At 33.1% G+C, this 16,186-nt stretch overlaps 2 protein-coding genes across 11 annotated transcripts; one reads left to right on the forward strand and one right to left on the reverse strand.

The window, feature by feature from the left end:
* Positions 1 to 100: 100 nt before the first annotated feature.
* On the forward strand, positions 101 to 5,997 carry LOC108547416 (fatty-acid amide hydrolase 2-A). Of its 4 annotated transcripts, none has more exons than XM_017899927.1 (7): positions 101 to 230; positions 3,052 to 3,256; positions 3,393 to 3,596; positions 3,691 to 4,218; positions 4,291 to 4,680; positions 5,178 to 5,360; positions 5,443 to 5,997. In XM_017899927.1, the coding sequence occupies exons 2-7, from the start codon at positions 3,056 to 3,058 to the stop codon at positions 5,539 to 5,541; spliced, it is 1,605 nt and encodes a 534-aa protein (XP_017755416.1). In that variant the 5' UTR covers positions 101 to 230; positions 3,052 to 3,055; the 3' UTR covers positions 5,542 to 5,997. The 4 variants fall into 4 exon arrangements, with proteins under 4 accessions (XP_017755416.1, XP_017755417.1, XP_017755418.1 ...); XM_017899928.1 differs by lacking the exon at positions 101 to 230 and adding an exon at positions 770 to 1,261; XM_017899929.1 differs by lacking the exon at positions 101 to 230 and adding an exon at positions 1,418 to 1,729.
* A 1,306-nt stretch (positions 5,998 to 7,303) lies between these two features.
* On the reverse strand, positions 7,304 to 15,919 carry LOC108547429 (clavesin-2). 7 transcript variants are annotated; one of them, XM_017899956.1, is made up of 8 exons: positions 15,719 to 15,919; positions 11,346 to 11,701; positions 10,598 to 11,118; positions 9,972 to 10,163; positions 9,281 to 9,485; positions 8,916 to 9,039; positions 8,595 to 8,807; positions 7,304 to 8,088 (listed from the first exon to the last, which is right to left on the reverse strand). In XM_017899956.1, the coding sequence occupies exons 4-8, from the start codon at positions 10,129 to 10,131 to the stop codon at positions 7,378 to 7,380; spliced, it is 1,413 nt and encodes a 470-aa protein (XP_017755445.1). In that variant the 5' UTR covers positions 10,132 to 10,163; positions 10,598 to 11,118; positions 11,346 to 11,701; positions 15,719 to 15,919; the 3' UTR covers positions 7,304 to 7,377. The 7 variants fall into 7 exon arrangements, with proteins under 7 accessions (XP_017755445.1, XP_017755443.1, XP_017755441.1 ...); XM_017899954.1 differs by having other exon boundaries at positions 11,285 to 11,701; XM_017899952.1 differs by having other exon boundaries at positions 10,598 to 10,687; positions 10,788 to 11,701.
* Positions 15,920 to 16,186: the final 267 nt, after the last annotated feature.

A 16,186-nucleotide genomic window follows, 5' to 3' on the forward strand; every position in this document is an offset into this window, starting at 1 on the left:
ACATTCACCCTACGTATACACATACGCACGCGCGCACACACACACTGACGCCTTGTCCTCATCCCTACCCATTTGCTTCGCTCGCTGATGGCGAGCGATCGAATTGCCATCTGGCAACCTCTTGTGAATCAGCATTCGGAAGTTTTCGAACGATATCAAACGCGTTTCAATGAAGTTTTCATTGCGACTCCAACAAGGAGGTAGCAGAGCAGAAGGAAAATAAAGATCAGGTAAACAGACAAATCGACAGAAATATAGTGGAAATTTTACAAGATTTTTATCGATTGAGGAGAATTAAAATTTAAAATAGTTAAAAATATAAAACAGAGTAAACCGTGTCGTGTAAATATAGTGTTTAACAAACTAAATTCCAAACCGTATTTTGTGCAAAACTACATATTGTTTTTGTGATTGTCTAGCATATGTCATTAATAAGATAATCGACATTTTGCTATGATTAATTATGTGTTGCAAGATATTATTTAAGAAATGAAAAAACATAAGCATTTGCATAACAGGTGTACGCATACGAGTTCGAAGCATTTTACCCACATGGAAGAACGTGTAAAAATAAAACACCATTAAACTTTTGAAACCACGTACTGCTTAAAACTAATCAGCAAAGATGTCGCTTGCGCGCGTTTTTTCAAACTAGTAAATGAACATTAAAATAGTCGGTAAATAACGATGATAATAATATACTATATAAAATTCATGCATTTGGTGTTAAAAATCCCAATAGAAATGTAATCACCAAATGCAACAATAATCAGCATTTAATTTCATTATTATACAAATATTTGTTTAAAAGTACATGTGAGAATATTATCTCCGAAACTAAGGGTTTATAAGACAAGTACTAATTTATAAACACATTTAATAAAATTTGTATATGCAAAATATATTTCATAAAATTATCGATATCGCTCGTGTGGGTGTCCTTCCCATCGCTACCTGGCAGCCATCTTACAGCCTATCCCCGACCCGTTAAATATCTCTTCAGCGCATAAAAGGTCGTAAGTCCCAGGCTGGCGAGCAACTATAGCGATTGCGCGAATCCCGTATAGTCGTTACCGGTGAAGGTGTATGTGGTGTCAGTTAACTACAAGTGCCGGAAAAAGCGACGTCATAGAAGGCGTGATATCGCCCTATTGATGAATCGTGAATTAAATCAGTTTTATTTTAGTGAAATATCACATGATATTGAGTCACTCACTAATTCACAAGTTTTTCCAGTTGACTCTCCAAACAAAGTACCATTGTAAGTACATTAACTAATAAACGCTCTGCGTTATTTAGTGATTGCAATTTTTATATTTTGATACATCAAAACTTCAACTATTCACAGTCAATAATCTCAGAAAGTTTTCGTGTTATTTTAAATACGTACGTGAAATTCATTTCATACTTTGATGATAAATTATTTATCGCTGGAATGTTTAGAGACTCAATTACCGTTATGTGAATAACTTCGTGACTATCGTCGATTAACCATGCCCGTTAGACAAGTTCGTTCAGTGTAACATTTCGATCACAGTTTGTAAATCTCTAAGTTTTCACGTGTCTATCGACGAATTGAAGCCTCTCTGTCACGCGAATGACTTCATGGCAAGAAACTTTCAACCGACGGAAAACACTATCATAGCCAACCGCCTGAAATATGGTACGAGTTGATTTCCGGCTCGACGAACACTGTCAAACTCCTATGGTTTGGTAGCTGGTAGCCTTGGTGCGTAACACCTCAATTACATCATTATTGGTCTGTCAGCGCACTAAAATTATTGCACTGCCGGTATTTGTTCACTTCGAAAGAATTTATTCAGATGTAAGCCGTGAAACGTCAATGCTTGCCCCTTCAGCCATTTGTGGTACGCCCGATTAATCGATACAACCGGCCGGCGTTTCTCATAAAAACCCACACACCAAGCTGACAGCGAGATAATTCATTACCCAAGGTCAATCAATTAATTAACATTAGCAAACTGATATGTAGGAAAAGATAACGATTCAGGTGATACAGCCAATCAACGTGGATCTCATAATACTTAATGGTATAATGGATCTGAACACAATGCGGTTCAATTTCATGATATTTTTTGTTTGATGATTTTGGTATATTAAAATATATTAGTTACACATGGAATTATAATTTGTGTAAAAATATATTAAATTATACGTTGTTCCAAACTTTGTCAACGCAATGTGGTAACCTCTTTCAAATATCATTAAACGACGTAATAACAGAAATATTTATGTAAAGCTTTTATCATTTTAAAATACGGTTACAAAACTAGCGATAACAAAGTTGTTGAATCTTTTTGTTTCAAAGAAAAATTGACAGTGTTTTCCAATTTTTTTTTTTTTTTAAGTTCTTTTTTAAATACCGACACACGTTGTCTGTCAAACAAAAATATGTTTAGATAAATCTTCTTTTGTTTAGAAATTACCGCTTTCTATAGCAAGCGTAAACATAACTTCGAATAATAAAAATAATTTGTTTACCGTATCATCTTTTATAGCAAAGGTTTATTGACAATTATTACTTTTCTAAGTTTTTTTTTTTTATGTATTCTTTTACACTTGTTTTTAAAATTAACGTTTATCTAGATTAGCGAACGCAGGAATAAATTTTCAAAAATAAGTACTGCAAATAATATAAGAGAAAGATAGATCTGTTATGTTCCAAACTTTATGATTTTTGAGTTTTAAATTCAAAGAATTTTTAAAAATAAATATTTTTATCTAGACATTACTTAATAGTTTTATAATATTTATTGCAATGTTTATTTATTAATTAATAATAAATAAAATTATTAGTTCAAAAAATTTGGACTATATTTATTATGGAACAGAAATTAATATTTTGATATATATGATATATCATATTATGATTATCATTGATATTAAAATTACGGAAGTAATAGATTTGTAATTAATCAAATGATGTTACATATACATAAACATATATGTACATGTATGTCTTCTAATTGAAATTGTATTTATATTATGCTATAATATAACAATGGATAATCAAAATAATAATGTTTGCAGATAAATGTCAACTAAACATCAAAGCAAAATGCAATCCAAAAGACAAGTATTAAATGCAGTTCATCGTCTAGTTGAAACAATGGCCAGGTGGATGTACATGTTCATCGCATTCTTAAAGGGTCCTGCAGAATGTCAACCACCTATAAAGGATGAAATACTTTTACATAGTGCAGTTGCTTTAGCTTCTAGGATTCGAAATAAATTGGTAAATTTAATGTTTTCATACACAAATTATATCTGCGTACAGATACCTATGAAACTTGCAGGTACTTCTAAAATGACAAATTAAAACTATATTAATAAACACTTATACATTCATTAGAGAAAATTTATATTTACAGTTAACTTCAAAGGAGGTAGTACAATTATATATAGATAGGATAAAAGAAATTCAGCCAATACTAAACTGTGTAGTAGAAGAACGTTTTGAGGAGGCCTTAAAGGAGGCACAATCATGTGATGATTTTTTGAAATCTCAAGATGCTCCATCTCCTGAAGTATTAGCTGAAGAAAAACCTTTTCTTGGTGTGCCTTTTACAACAAAGGTAAATTATACTCTATAGAATATGACATACATGTGGTACAGTAATTTTAACTATTAATTCAAGTCAACTAATTGTTTTCTATTTTTTGTTATAGGACTGCATTGGAATTGTTAATATGAAACAAACAGCTGGTTTAGTACTTCGTAAGAATATTGTTTCTGAACGTGATGCGGAAGTTGTCAGATTAATGAGAGCTGCTGGGGCTATCCCTCTGGCGACCACGAATATATCAGAACTAGCTATGTGGTGGGAAACTAGTAACTGTTTATATGGAACTACAAAAAATCCTTATAATACCAGACATATTGTTGGAGGATCTTCTGGTGGTGAAGGCTGCATTCAAGCAGCAGCTGGTTCACCATTAGGGATAGGATCAGACATTGGTGGCTCTATTCGTATACCGAGCTATTTCAATGGCATCTTTGGTCACAAACCTTCTACAGGAATAGTTTCAAACGATGGCCAGTATCCGAGTACACAAAGTGAAGACCAGGATCGCTTGCTCGCAATTGGTCCTATGTGCAGATATGCACAAGATCTACTGCCTACTTTGAAAATTCTTGCAAATAAGAATGCGCATTTATTACGATTGAACGAAACAGTAGATATTTCAAAACTTAAGGTACGGATGTTAAACATAAATCATAATTAATGATCATGTGTAATATATAATGTATAATTCATTTTAATTTAGTTCTATTATATGGAAGACGATGGTGGTCAATTCTTGACATCTCCAGTTGAACCAGAGATAAAAGAAGCCATGAGAAAAGTGGTTCGGTATCTAGAGCAAACCCATAAAGTTAAAGCTACTAAATTGAACATTAAAAAGCTTAAAAAAAGCATTGAACTCTGGTTGGCGAATATGAGTTGTAAGGATGAAAAAGATTTTACATACGAATTATCGAATAGAGACGGTCATATAAATCTGTGGTGGGAGTTTTTGAAATGGACACTGTTCATGAGTAATCACACGTTGATAGCTCTCCTTACTGCCACGTTTGAAAGATTTGCAGTAAAGCATGGAAGCGAGAAACACGCTAAACTCATACAAGAAAGTAGGGATCTTTATCAAGAATTTCAGGTATGGTCTCTAAATAAATCATTCATATTTATGAATTATATCAATGATTTCTTATTTTTTATGAACTGTTCATACAATATCATAAATTGATAAGTGCCTGTAATATAACTCATCAGGATTGGAATTGGCTCCTACCTTCTTCGTCTTCCTTTCTTACTATTACATTGCGGAACAATACTCTTTATTAAAATGGACGTGATTTCTTTCTCGAGTATCTCGTGCGAACTGGTCAGACTATACTAGTTTGTCTTTCACGGTATCACGAGTTATTTCTAATAAGTAGCAAAAAGATGTTGCTGTGCATGCAGAATGAAACTTTCTCCATCCTAATAGCAAAGAGCTCTATTATTTTTGTAAATCTGTTTTCACCTTGTAGTTGTGTTCACGCGACGAGAAAATGAGTGATTGAAGTTGAAGCATGTACCCAGAAATATCCAGATTTTTTCTTTTTCCTAAATGTATCTATTATTCACTTCTAATTGATTTATTTTTAATAGGATATTTTAGGCGAAGACGGTGTGTTTCTATACCCAACGCACCCAACTGCGGCACCATTGCATCATGAACCTCTGGTTAAACCATTCAACTTTTCATACACTGCTATTATTAATGTCTTGGGGTTACCTGCTACTGCTTGCCCCTTAGGTTTGAATAAAGAAGGACTTCCTATTGGTATACAGGTACAAAATTTATACATCAGTATCAATAAAATAAATTAATAAACTAAGAATTTTAATATGATGTAAATTATATCCATTATAGATTGTTGGTGGCCTACATCAAGATCGTTTAACCATAGCCGTTGCTCAGGAGCTACAACAACGTTTCGGAGGCTGGGTACCTCCACTAGTCGTGGTGTGATGCATTTGTCTATTAGACAATAATGCAATACATAATATGATGCATAAAGTCTCTTTTTATCATATTTGACCATCATTATTTTTCGATAACTAATTTACACCTGATTAATTCGTACCAGAAAATCATAAGGTAAAGTACAAAGTCGTATTGAAAAGGCAGATGATATCCTATGTGTTACATATTTCGGAAAAATCTAAAAAGGGACTGAAATTCTTACGAGTATACGTAATATGATAAATACAAAAATTTTCGTATTGGTTTATATAATCAAGTAGAAACTAAGATTCGCCGAACACGCGAAATTGTGCGCGTATAAGTATATATATATGTATATGTATACATATGTACATGCATATATTTATATTTATAAATTGATGTTAAAGGATACATTTTTCTAAGAAAAATCATGTTCAAAGAAGTAATAATATTTGTACATAAGTAAAGTACTACACTATATTTGACTACCGTTTTTATATACCTCATCATAGATCTCTATACGATTTTCTATTTTCATACGAATCGAATGAGAGAGCAAGAGAGGAAGAGACAGAGAGAGAGAGAGAGAGAGAGAAAATGTATGCATGGAGAAACACGAATTACATGGTAGTAGGGTGCTTCCTTGTTTTATTTTGCTTGCTTATTTATAATATATATTGATGTTAACATCGTATACATATATATTTTATATACTAAACAAATAAATTTTTATTCCATTATTCTACCACAATTTCTATTTCGCCAATGACTGATTTATGTATTAAAAAAAAAAAAAAATAACTAATGTACAACTTTTATAGGAAATTAAAATTTTTTCCAATCTACAATTTTATTGATTTACTTTATAATAATAATTGTAAATTTGAATTTTTTGTAATGGTCTTGTTCTTAATATAAAATAAAGCCAGACAAAAATAATCCAAATATTAAAATACTATTTTATTTAAAAATACAGTTTTAAGAGAACTAAAAAAATATCCATGACGCATTTCTATCACATTTAAAATTCTAAGTGGAGTTTTTCTCGGGTATGTGGTACAAAATGAGAGATCTTCGATTTCATGATACATTAGATATCAATAAATAATTTAATACATATATACAATCCTAATACGAATTGTTCGTTGTAAAAATGCTTTTAAAAAATGTGGATGATGTATGAATTGCATACATACGAAAATATTTTTATTTATGCTCGTAACTTCATAGACAACATTAAAAGTCAACTAAAAAAATTACCTTGATAAATATATTATAAACTTTAATTCGCAATGTAAGTACTCATTATAAATTATAAAATTATATGTAAATATGTTTATTACATACAATAGAAAGAGGAACATAAGAAATGTTCGAGCAAGGTTCGTTTTATTTTGCTACGAACAATGGTAGCAATATATAAGTATTTAAAAAAAGCATATATTTTTTTTAACATCATTAGCAATGATTCTTGTAACACGTGTTACCAATATTAATTTTTACATCATTCGTATAACACCTATGAATCGGAATAAATGTTGAAAATTTTTATAAAATGAATTCATTTTTCTATTAATATTCAAATAAAGTATTACCTCCAGTTGAGGCTAAGTTTTCTTTTTATAAGTCAGAATAAAAGCCTCATTAATGTTTAAATACTTATTAAAAATGATATATACTGTATCACAATATATTTCTTATAATCTACAGAATATAAGTCGTTTTACAAAACTTACTATTCTTTACCAATCCTAAACTTAGCGAGAACATTTGATTTAACTGTAAGTAAAATCAATGTCAACGCTCCTCACGTAAGTCCTCGATTAATTTGTTTTAACCTAAGTGGCCCAAAAACTAACATTACGTTATGAGATTCGTTTCTTCTGAAAGAGTATCGATCTTACCCGTTTCAATCAGTGCATTCTCAGATCGGTTATCTAATGAATTATCTTTACTATCGTCGCTATCTGGTCTATTTGAGATCTCGTATTCATTCGAGTTTCTTTCAGACTGAGATCCTAACAAATTATCCTTCGCATCTTTGTAACGTTCTCTTTTGTCGTCAAAATAATCGGTGTTGCCATTGTTTAACATTTTATCTCGACTTCTACAATAAGAATCCTGATCTTCCTTTATCGTCCTACTGTCCCTTCCACCTTCTTTCCTTTCTGCATATGCATTAGTGCGATTAATTAGATTCAGTTCTACATTTGTCCCTCCAATTTTCTTTGGAGATTGATTTTTCATAGAATTACTAAAAGGATTGAAGAATCGCCTTCCGTTTTCTTTATTTACACCACTGTTGGATTTTATAGAGTCTGCCTCATTTCTCTTGTGATTCTCCATGTCTTTGGACTCGATTTTCTTATCAAAAGGTTGTTCTGCGTTTTCAGCTCGCTCCTTTTCTTTCTTTATTGCAGCAAGTTCGGCTTCTTTCATCGCTGAATGAATAACTGGTTCAGCCCATAGTCCTGGATTAAATGCTGGCCCTGTACCACCTAGTTCCGCTGGCAAAATGTCAGTAGGTAGGTGTTCATGCAAGGTACTCAAATTGTTTCCATGTAAATAGATCTGGAAATATTAATGAAATGTATATTAATTATATAATAAATTCAATAAAACGGAATTAAACACATTGTCGAAGGATTCATTGTTAAGAACTTAAAATTCGCCGGAATTAGAGAGAACGCTCATTTAGTAGAATAATGCATTCGCACTTTATCCAAACATCGTGACGCTCCACAGGTGCTATCTTAAATTATCTTTTGGTCAATATTTAATGTCCCGTATCTAAAACTTGTATGCAAAAGAGCATCAATTTCTATGTTAAGTAATCATATACAATGCAATCATAAACAGAGCAATCAAAAGCTTTGTCTTGTCCTTAATCATTTTGTCTGATACGATTATAATCATTTAATCAAATAACAGTATTGTTAATAAATACTTTTAATATATCGATAAATATCATTTCTGTTTCAAATTAATGTCATTCATTAATTTCCGTAATCTAAGTATATTTGAGAAAAATACTGATAACTAGACCAATAATTTATTCCTCCATAACTTCTCTCTACCTTATTTCGAGTTTTTTCGTCCAAGAAAGGTTTCACAAGGGCCAATGTGGCCTGAACGTAAAGCGGCGCCGACAGGAAGTGTATAGCTTTGAATCTAGCCGGAAATCGTCCCCGAAGAGCAGCTATTAAGTTTCGCAGTGCTGCTGCGCCCAAGGCACCGCCCTGTCGTAAAGAGAATCCGCTCCAATCTACCACCGCCACAAAACCGGATTGCTAGAAAAAAAAATAGAACGTTCAGAGGTATAGCATAGTAGATCTTTGCTCTTTAAATAATTTCACTTTATATGTTCGTAACTTAAAAGTACACAAAACCATTCGTACCTGATTCCTTGGATCTTGTATAAGAATTTCCAGGACTAAAAAAATTGCTCGTTGAACTGATAACGCTGGTACAGCAATCGGATCCCATTGCGAGGCTAAAATAACGAGCACGCATCTGCCTTTCCTGAAATTTAATTTTAAAAATATACTATAATATCGTACAGTTAAATTTATACTTTGGTCATATATAAAAACTTGATAATTAGAAAAATTATAGTAATTGGCGAAAAAAAATTACTCTTAAACAATACACAAAAGTACGAAGTTTGCTATATGCGTATAAATATTGATACAAATTTAAGTAAAAAAGAAATTTAAGAATTTTATAATTAGATCAGAAATGAATTAAAATTTTAATATATTACCTATCGCGTGCAGGAAGCACACCCGGTATTCCCGCACGTAGAGCCCGTTGCAAGGCTGGATCTCTGGCCGTTAGATTGCCGAAGATATCCTGTCGATGCGCTACTTGCGCCTGATAAGCAGCTATCAGGGCAGCAGCTTGTTCCGTACGATATTTCCGGGCCAACAGGAAACGCGTAATATATTCATCCGTGCAGTGCTTCAGATCTAGGAGTAAAGAGACGGGTCATTGTAATGCTTCACGTGAAAAAATAACCGGCAGGAAGTTGCTCGAACGCGGACATTATGCCGGAAATTCGAGGATCGACGCTTGGAAAACAAATCAGTCTAGGCGAAACTTCATTTGTTTGTATGAAACGGGACAATGGTTTACTATCGTTAACGGGACTGGTTGAATGAAAAGTACTAATGCGTGTACTATGCCTTGGTAAATATTTTTTGCCCAATTTGAATGTAGGAAAAGTTCTTCGGAATATAAATCTTCAAGAGAGGATAGAGCTTCGAACTTTCACACTCCCTTATTTCTTTCTCTAGACACAGTGGGAAAAAAAGGAACATGAATTATTCTGAGAAACCTACATCTTTAATTATTTTTGTACGTTCACTTTGATATTTCTGATACGCAAAAAGCTTCAATAATTCCAGCCGTATAACGGTGGAAATTTCAATCGTTGTGAAAGAGTCCCTTCTTACCTACATCCGGCATTTCACGCAATATCGCTCGAACGGTCTTAATGGCCAATTTCTTGTCGCGTTTGTCGAATCTGGTCTCCTCCTCGTAAATACTCCGTGCCAGAGCTGGACTTGCGTGACCTCTCGTGGTGTCCCACATGTACTCGCAGTACTCAGACATTTTGCGAATCCGTCCTCTGTCTTACCACTGATCTGAAGTAATCAATCGTATTTGAAACACATCTAATGACTAAAGAACTATTTAAAAATTGCACTTTACCGCTAGATAAACTTTAGATCTTATCAATACATTCACATTTGCAATCTAATACCAATTTTTTATAAATCAATAAATAAAACTCAAGATAAAAGAACAGATATAAGATATATATACTAGTGGCGCACGTGTCCATGAAAAGTCCTTGGTATCACTTAAACAGACACTCCCTTAAAGCAAATGAAATACCTTATGCAAACGAAATTTATCTCCAAACATATCTTGGATAAAAATAATCAGTCAATGTTAACGTCTCCGGTCAACTGATACACAATTCACGTGTGCAAAAATATGCGATGCTTAGACTTGAAAAATATAATTACAAGCAATGTCGAGGTAATAAGAAGTTAAAAACATTTCAAACCTCTACCTTTTACTAAATATTTTACTGTCAGTTTTAAAAAATATGCGATGCGTCAAATTATTTTTCCCACTTTTTTTATGTCATCATTATTTATATCTAAAATCAAAAAAGGAATCGTTAATTAGTAAGACATCAAATAAGACTTCGCTGTAGCAAGAATGACTCATTTCTAGGTGAAACACCGTTGAGACGCAACTTATCTCGTAGGAGAACTACGACCGGTTTGTGTAACTGCTTATCGTGACTTTTACTTCAATCGTGCAGACTGTATAAAATCGTATGCAAACGATTAATCATTTCAGATTTATATTTCGTAACACGAATCCGTCGATCCGGGCCCTAGACCTACATCTTCGAAATGTAACTCGTTTTTTTCAGTGAACGAATATCACGGTCAATTTAATGCTTCAGATACAATACAGATTGAACATATGTTAATAAGAACACTGTAACTGCATTGTCTTCGTGATGTAGTAGCATAATTCGTTCATATCCAAAACAGTCAATGCACATTTTCTCATACTTTTCTAGAAATGAAGAAATATAATATAGACCATGATACAGTAAGGTAATAAATCAAGTTATTAAGAAGCGGCACCGACTGATGTCGCCACATTTAGGCCCATGAGTTACGTTCTATTTTAGCGTCCAACGCCATGAAAGAATAGTATCGCACAACCAATTATAACTCACTTGCAAGTAAAGCGACTGTAAGCATTAATTACTATGTCAACAAATTAAAAAGTTGTAAGACCTTGTAATGTAAGTACGAATATTTGTTCCAATAAATTGTATGAAGTACATTGACACTGGATTATATATTTCTTTTTACGTCCCTGGTCAAGATTTCGGATCCTTATCTGTTTGTATTTATGTCAATTCGCTTGTCTCCTGATATATGTTTATTTTAACTTCTGACTGAGTTTACAATATTGTATTGTAGCCCATACTATATTGACTGATTCGAATTTTGCTTCTTTCCACTTCAGATTTTCCAGAAATTGGAATTTGTCGGAAATATAATCGTCTTAATTGCAGCGCGTGTAATTATAGCATATGCTGTAATTAAGTACAGGAACTCCTTAACGGTGCCGGTAATCTAGATTTTCTCTAAAACCGAAAAATTGTAAAGATAACGTTCGAAAGTTATTACGACTGTAATGACTTGTTATAGGTTGCATGTAGTGTGGCATTGTTTTCAGTATAAAACACCAAACGCGACATCTACTCGTGCACGCTATTTTGTAACATGACATTTTTTCGAAACTCATTTGCAGGTTGCATTTATGTAAAATGTATTTGTAGTCTAAAAGAGTTATATTCTTACTATAGAACAAACGATAAAACACTAAACACCTGGTGTCATGATTCGTTACTTGTTAAACCTAAAACCATAGACTATATTCTGATAGTGAACTTACGTAGAATATTTAAAAAAAGATTGTCAAACACTCGAATAAAAGTCACACTCTTTATTTCTTTTTTTTATTTCTTGTCACTGCTGAAATTATTCACTGTCACTCGAAATTTCGATGTGATTTTCACGAAAAAGAAATTAGACTGTGTCATGAATTATTTTGAAAACACTGCACGATTAATTTATTACGGAGTTAAGTACATTTAGTCTAAATTTGTAAGCGAGGGAAACAAAGGACTTGTACATCAGAGGAGCCTCGTTGCTCGAACGGTCACGAGCGAACGGCGCGCAATGAAGTCGCCTGTTGCGATTCGCTCGAAAGTGTTAGAGCATTGGGAAACAAAGGTGCGAGAGAGACTCTCAAGGAGAGACGCTTGCACGCTTGGAGGAAGAAAGAAACGATTCGCCCGCGGTGTAACCGATGGACTTGAGACGCATCGGGTTGGTTCAAATACATGACTTCATTTCTTGGGGTCTCAAAAGACTACTATATTTTATTTTTTTTTATATTTGCCATATAATAAAATTATACTAAGACAAAGAGTTCAAGGATCTTCGATATTTTGTAAATTTCTGGAACTTTTCGAATTCGATACGATCATTCGCTTCCAAGAAATAGTAGTTTATGCGATATTCAAATTAATTGAAATTTGTACGTTACGCAATTGATAGGGAGTGAGAGAAGAAGGGGGCTAACGTACCCATCGCTATTTCAAAGAAATGGAGTAAAAAATAAGGGCACAAGAGGTTAAAGAGAGACAAAAATAGCTCGGTTACGATCGAACGTGAAAAGGACAGGTATCGTCAGAAAGAGAAAAAGAATAACCTGTGCTGAAATCGAACGAGAGGAAGAAAGGAGGGTGGCAGCAGGCTAGAGAGGGATGAAGAGAGAACTGGGATAGAAAGGAAAAAGTAACGCGTGGGGGAGAGACGAAACGTTAACAAAGAAAGAAAAGGACGATCGCGAAGGTGGGAGTAAAAAAGATAGAGAGAAAGACGGACGAAGCCGGTTACCAGTACGGCTGACTCACCGATCGTTCTTGTTGCGCTATCAGGTAAAACCGTTCTCCAAAAAATGAGAGCGTCCACTAGTAAAATATATAGAAAACGCTTACAGGTGCAAAAATAAAATTTTATTGCATAATTTTGTAGGTTTAACGAAAATTTAGTAGAAAGTAGCAATTTAAAAACTAATTTATAAAGAATTATCCTGAAACTACTTGAAATTAATGTTTACATTGAAATTTATCGTTTAAGGATATTTTGAGCTACTAAATAAATTAATTAGTTTTGAAATTCTTATTTTGTAAATTATACTTTAGCAGTTGGTCTGTTTTCTCGGTGCACACCTGTCTCACAACACGGGGAAAAATTAATCGAGCAGATGCCCAGCGTCCGGTTTTTGTCACATCGAATGCAACATGAAGTTGGATATTTTTTATATAACAGATTACATCACCACGTGTCTTATTACAAAAATATTTTTTTTTTCAAAAATAAAAACTTATCCACTCGATTATTATCTGAAAGGAAGCAAAGCTTCTGCTTCAAAAAGAGGAAGAGTAGACACGTGCAGTATTATTGCAAAATTATTAATCACAGTTCACGTTTCGAATAATTTGTCGAGTCATGTAATTGTTATAAATATCATGCTGTTTTTTTCGAGAACTTATTCAAACACAATTCATCACGCTGAAGATAGATAATTAAGAAACGTTGATTATTTATATGCAAGGAAAGAAACAAAATTCTACTGTTAATGGTTTTGAAACGAACTCGATGAGTCACGGTTCGAAGATGCAAGGTTGCAAGTTGCATCATAAACATTGACGACGATTAACGATGGACAATTGTTGCGAATATACCAATGCATAATTGACATTTCGTGAAAACGACTTGCACGTGAAAGACTGACACGGAACGCCCTCTCGGAACAAGCGGTTAAATGATTAAAGCGTTACTGTATATCCTATAAAAGAAGATCTTGTTTTATGGCACGAAACCATTCAATTCTCCCATCGATCGATTTCGCCAAGGACGAGAACCAGCGATATCATATTTTAGATTAAATACCGTAATCCATGGCCATCACGCCGTTAAAACTGTTACGATATTCATTAAGTAACCTTAATTTTCAATTAAAAGAAGTGCGAACATGAATTTCGAAATCTTACAAGAGACATAAATTATTATTGCAAAGTACTTATTAAGAAAAATACGATTACGTGTGTGATGCTTTACAATCACAAATTACAATCACACTTGCAAAATTACAATCACATTTGCAAAACACAAATTGAAAAAATTAAATTTTCGGTTTTTAAGTAGAAATAATAATTTATTGTGTGATATAAGATAAAATAGAAATTTCGTATAATGCATCGTAATAATTACGAAAGAGTTATTATGACGATCGAACTTATAACTCTCAAATATATCACAGCCATGTTCAATTGAGTTCAATAAAATGATTAACTGGCGCTTGAAGGAGTTCCTAATGGTGTTCGACTTCAAGATCATTTAAATACGAATAGCAAGTTATAGAAAATATATAACACGTGTTATACATAACCGTTTTCTTATAATCGATAATACATTACTTAGGGATAAATGCTAAACAACCATGTGCAAATTAAAAACTAGCGATTAATCTTGTATAAAATTATATCCTCATCCTTAACTTTTGCGAAAAACATCATCTAATTTGAATAATCTACAATTTCAATATTTTGCATTAAGTATTATGAATACATAACCTCACATTTCAATGGACCGTTACAAAAGCTGACTGCAGTACGTTTAAGAAACGGTCATGGGGTTTTGAAACTACGACACATATAAGTTACCAATTTTTTTGTGGTACATCGTGCGCTTGTCTACGCTCGAAGGACGAAAACAGATCTGTCGGGTAACGCCGCCATACATTACGCAACATAACGGTAGAAGCGTAGCAAAGAAGAAGACAGAAGTTACCGGTTTCTTTTGGCGTTGTAAAAGGTGGCCGCAACCCATTTTCTCGAGGTTTTAATATCTTAATGCAACCAGATCTCAACATTAACATCAAGTTTTGACTAAAAATATTATTCAAATATTATTGTACATTTGATTTATGTAATTTCTAAAAGTTTGATGTTTTTAATTTGGATTGTAAACGAAGATTGGACTGTCAATAAGGGATGACACATAACGATGACACATAACAAGTGCAATAGCATTGATCAATTTTTCTTCTGTCACATGTTGAAGGAAATGCAATATAATCAGGTCGCGATTTAAGCCGTGAAACGAAAAAGAAAGTGTATCGTAATTACGTCGTTTTTCCTTTTAGGGGGAAGGGGGTCTGATTATGGTGCGGAAAAAGCGTACGAAAGACTAGGTTATTACGGACTGTATAACTCAGGCTTACTAATTGATGTCTATCGTTCCATGAACGAAATTTGAAGCGTGAAGCGTGTTGTAACCAGTCACGGTTTTGTATAGGTCTTCCACAAACGATATAAAAGAATCCACACAATATGTATGATGTATTTTGTTATTTTTTACGATACAAAAAATGATTTGTAAAAAATCTAAAGAATTAAGAATGAAAGTCATTTCAAGTGAATAAACGTTTAAGGTTCAACGAATCATGACAATGGCAAAAAAGCAAACTCAATAAAAGGTATTGCGTTTCCTATTTGTACGGAGCTATAAGTGTAGTATATAGTTACCTGCTTATGCTACGTCAACAGTACAGTTTCGTATCGAATACCCGTGACCACAATTGACACATCGAACTTAACCACTGCATCAAATGAACGAAAAAAATGCCTTACTTCATATGCAAATGCACTTTCGCACGGTTCGTTAAATATATGAAACACAAAGAACAATGCTTTTATGATACACCGAGTGAACACTGCAGTACGTTCGGCGCGAAACTGTTTGTTCGAAACTGTTAGTTAACCGATTCGTCCATGAGCCCTCTATGGACTCTACTGTTACTAACAGATATGTTTTTTATTCCTGTATAAAAATCCTGTAAAAGATGCATTTAAACTATTTTATTTAGAAACATTTTATAAAATATAATCTATTAGATATTCACTAAAAATATTAAAACTCTTAAATCTCTAATGGGCCATAAAATATATCACGTTTTTTCAATAATTGTAATTTTGTTAATTTTTTAATACAAA

This window comes from Eufriesea mexicana, unplaced genomic scaffold (assembly GCF_001483705.2).
Source record: "Eufriesea mexicana isolate 0111107269 unplaced genomic scaffold, ASM148370v2 scaffold1018, whole genome shotgun sequence".
Lineage (NCBI taxonomy): Eukaryota > Metazoa > Arthropoda > Insecta > Hymenoptera > Apidae > Eufriesea > Eufriesea mexicana.

Bases quoted from the DNA above. Each gene is read 5' to 3' on its own strand.
- LOC108547416 (XM_017899927.1), top strand. From the start codon at position 3,056: ATGTCAACTAAACATCAAAGCAAAATGCAATCCAAAAGACAAGTATTA. The intron at 3,257-3,392 runs GTAAATTTAATG...TTATATTTACAG, and splicing joins CTAGGATTCGAAATAAATTG to TTAACTTCAAAGGAGGTAGT. The intron at 3,597-3,690 runs GTAAATTATACT...TTTTTGTTATAG, and splicing joins GTGTGCCTTTTACAACAAAG to GACTGCATTGGAATTGTTAA.
- LOC108547429 (XM_017899957.1), bottom strand. From the start codon at position 10,131: ATGTCTGAGTACTGCGAGTACATGTGGGACACCACGAGAGGTCACGCA. The intron at 8,808-8,915 runs GTACGAATGGTT...TTTTTTTTCTAG, and splicing joins TACAAGATCCAAGGAATCAG to CAATCCGGTTTTGTGGCGGT. The intron at 8,089-8,594 runs GTAGAGAGAAGT...TAATATTTCCAG, and splicing joins ACGAAAAAACTCGAAATAAG to ATCTATTTACATGGAAACAA.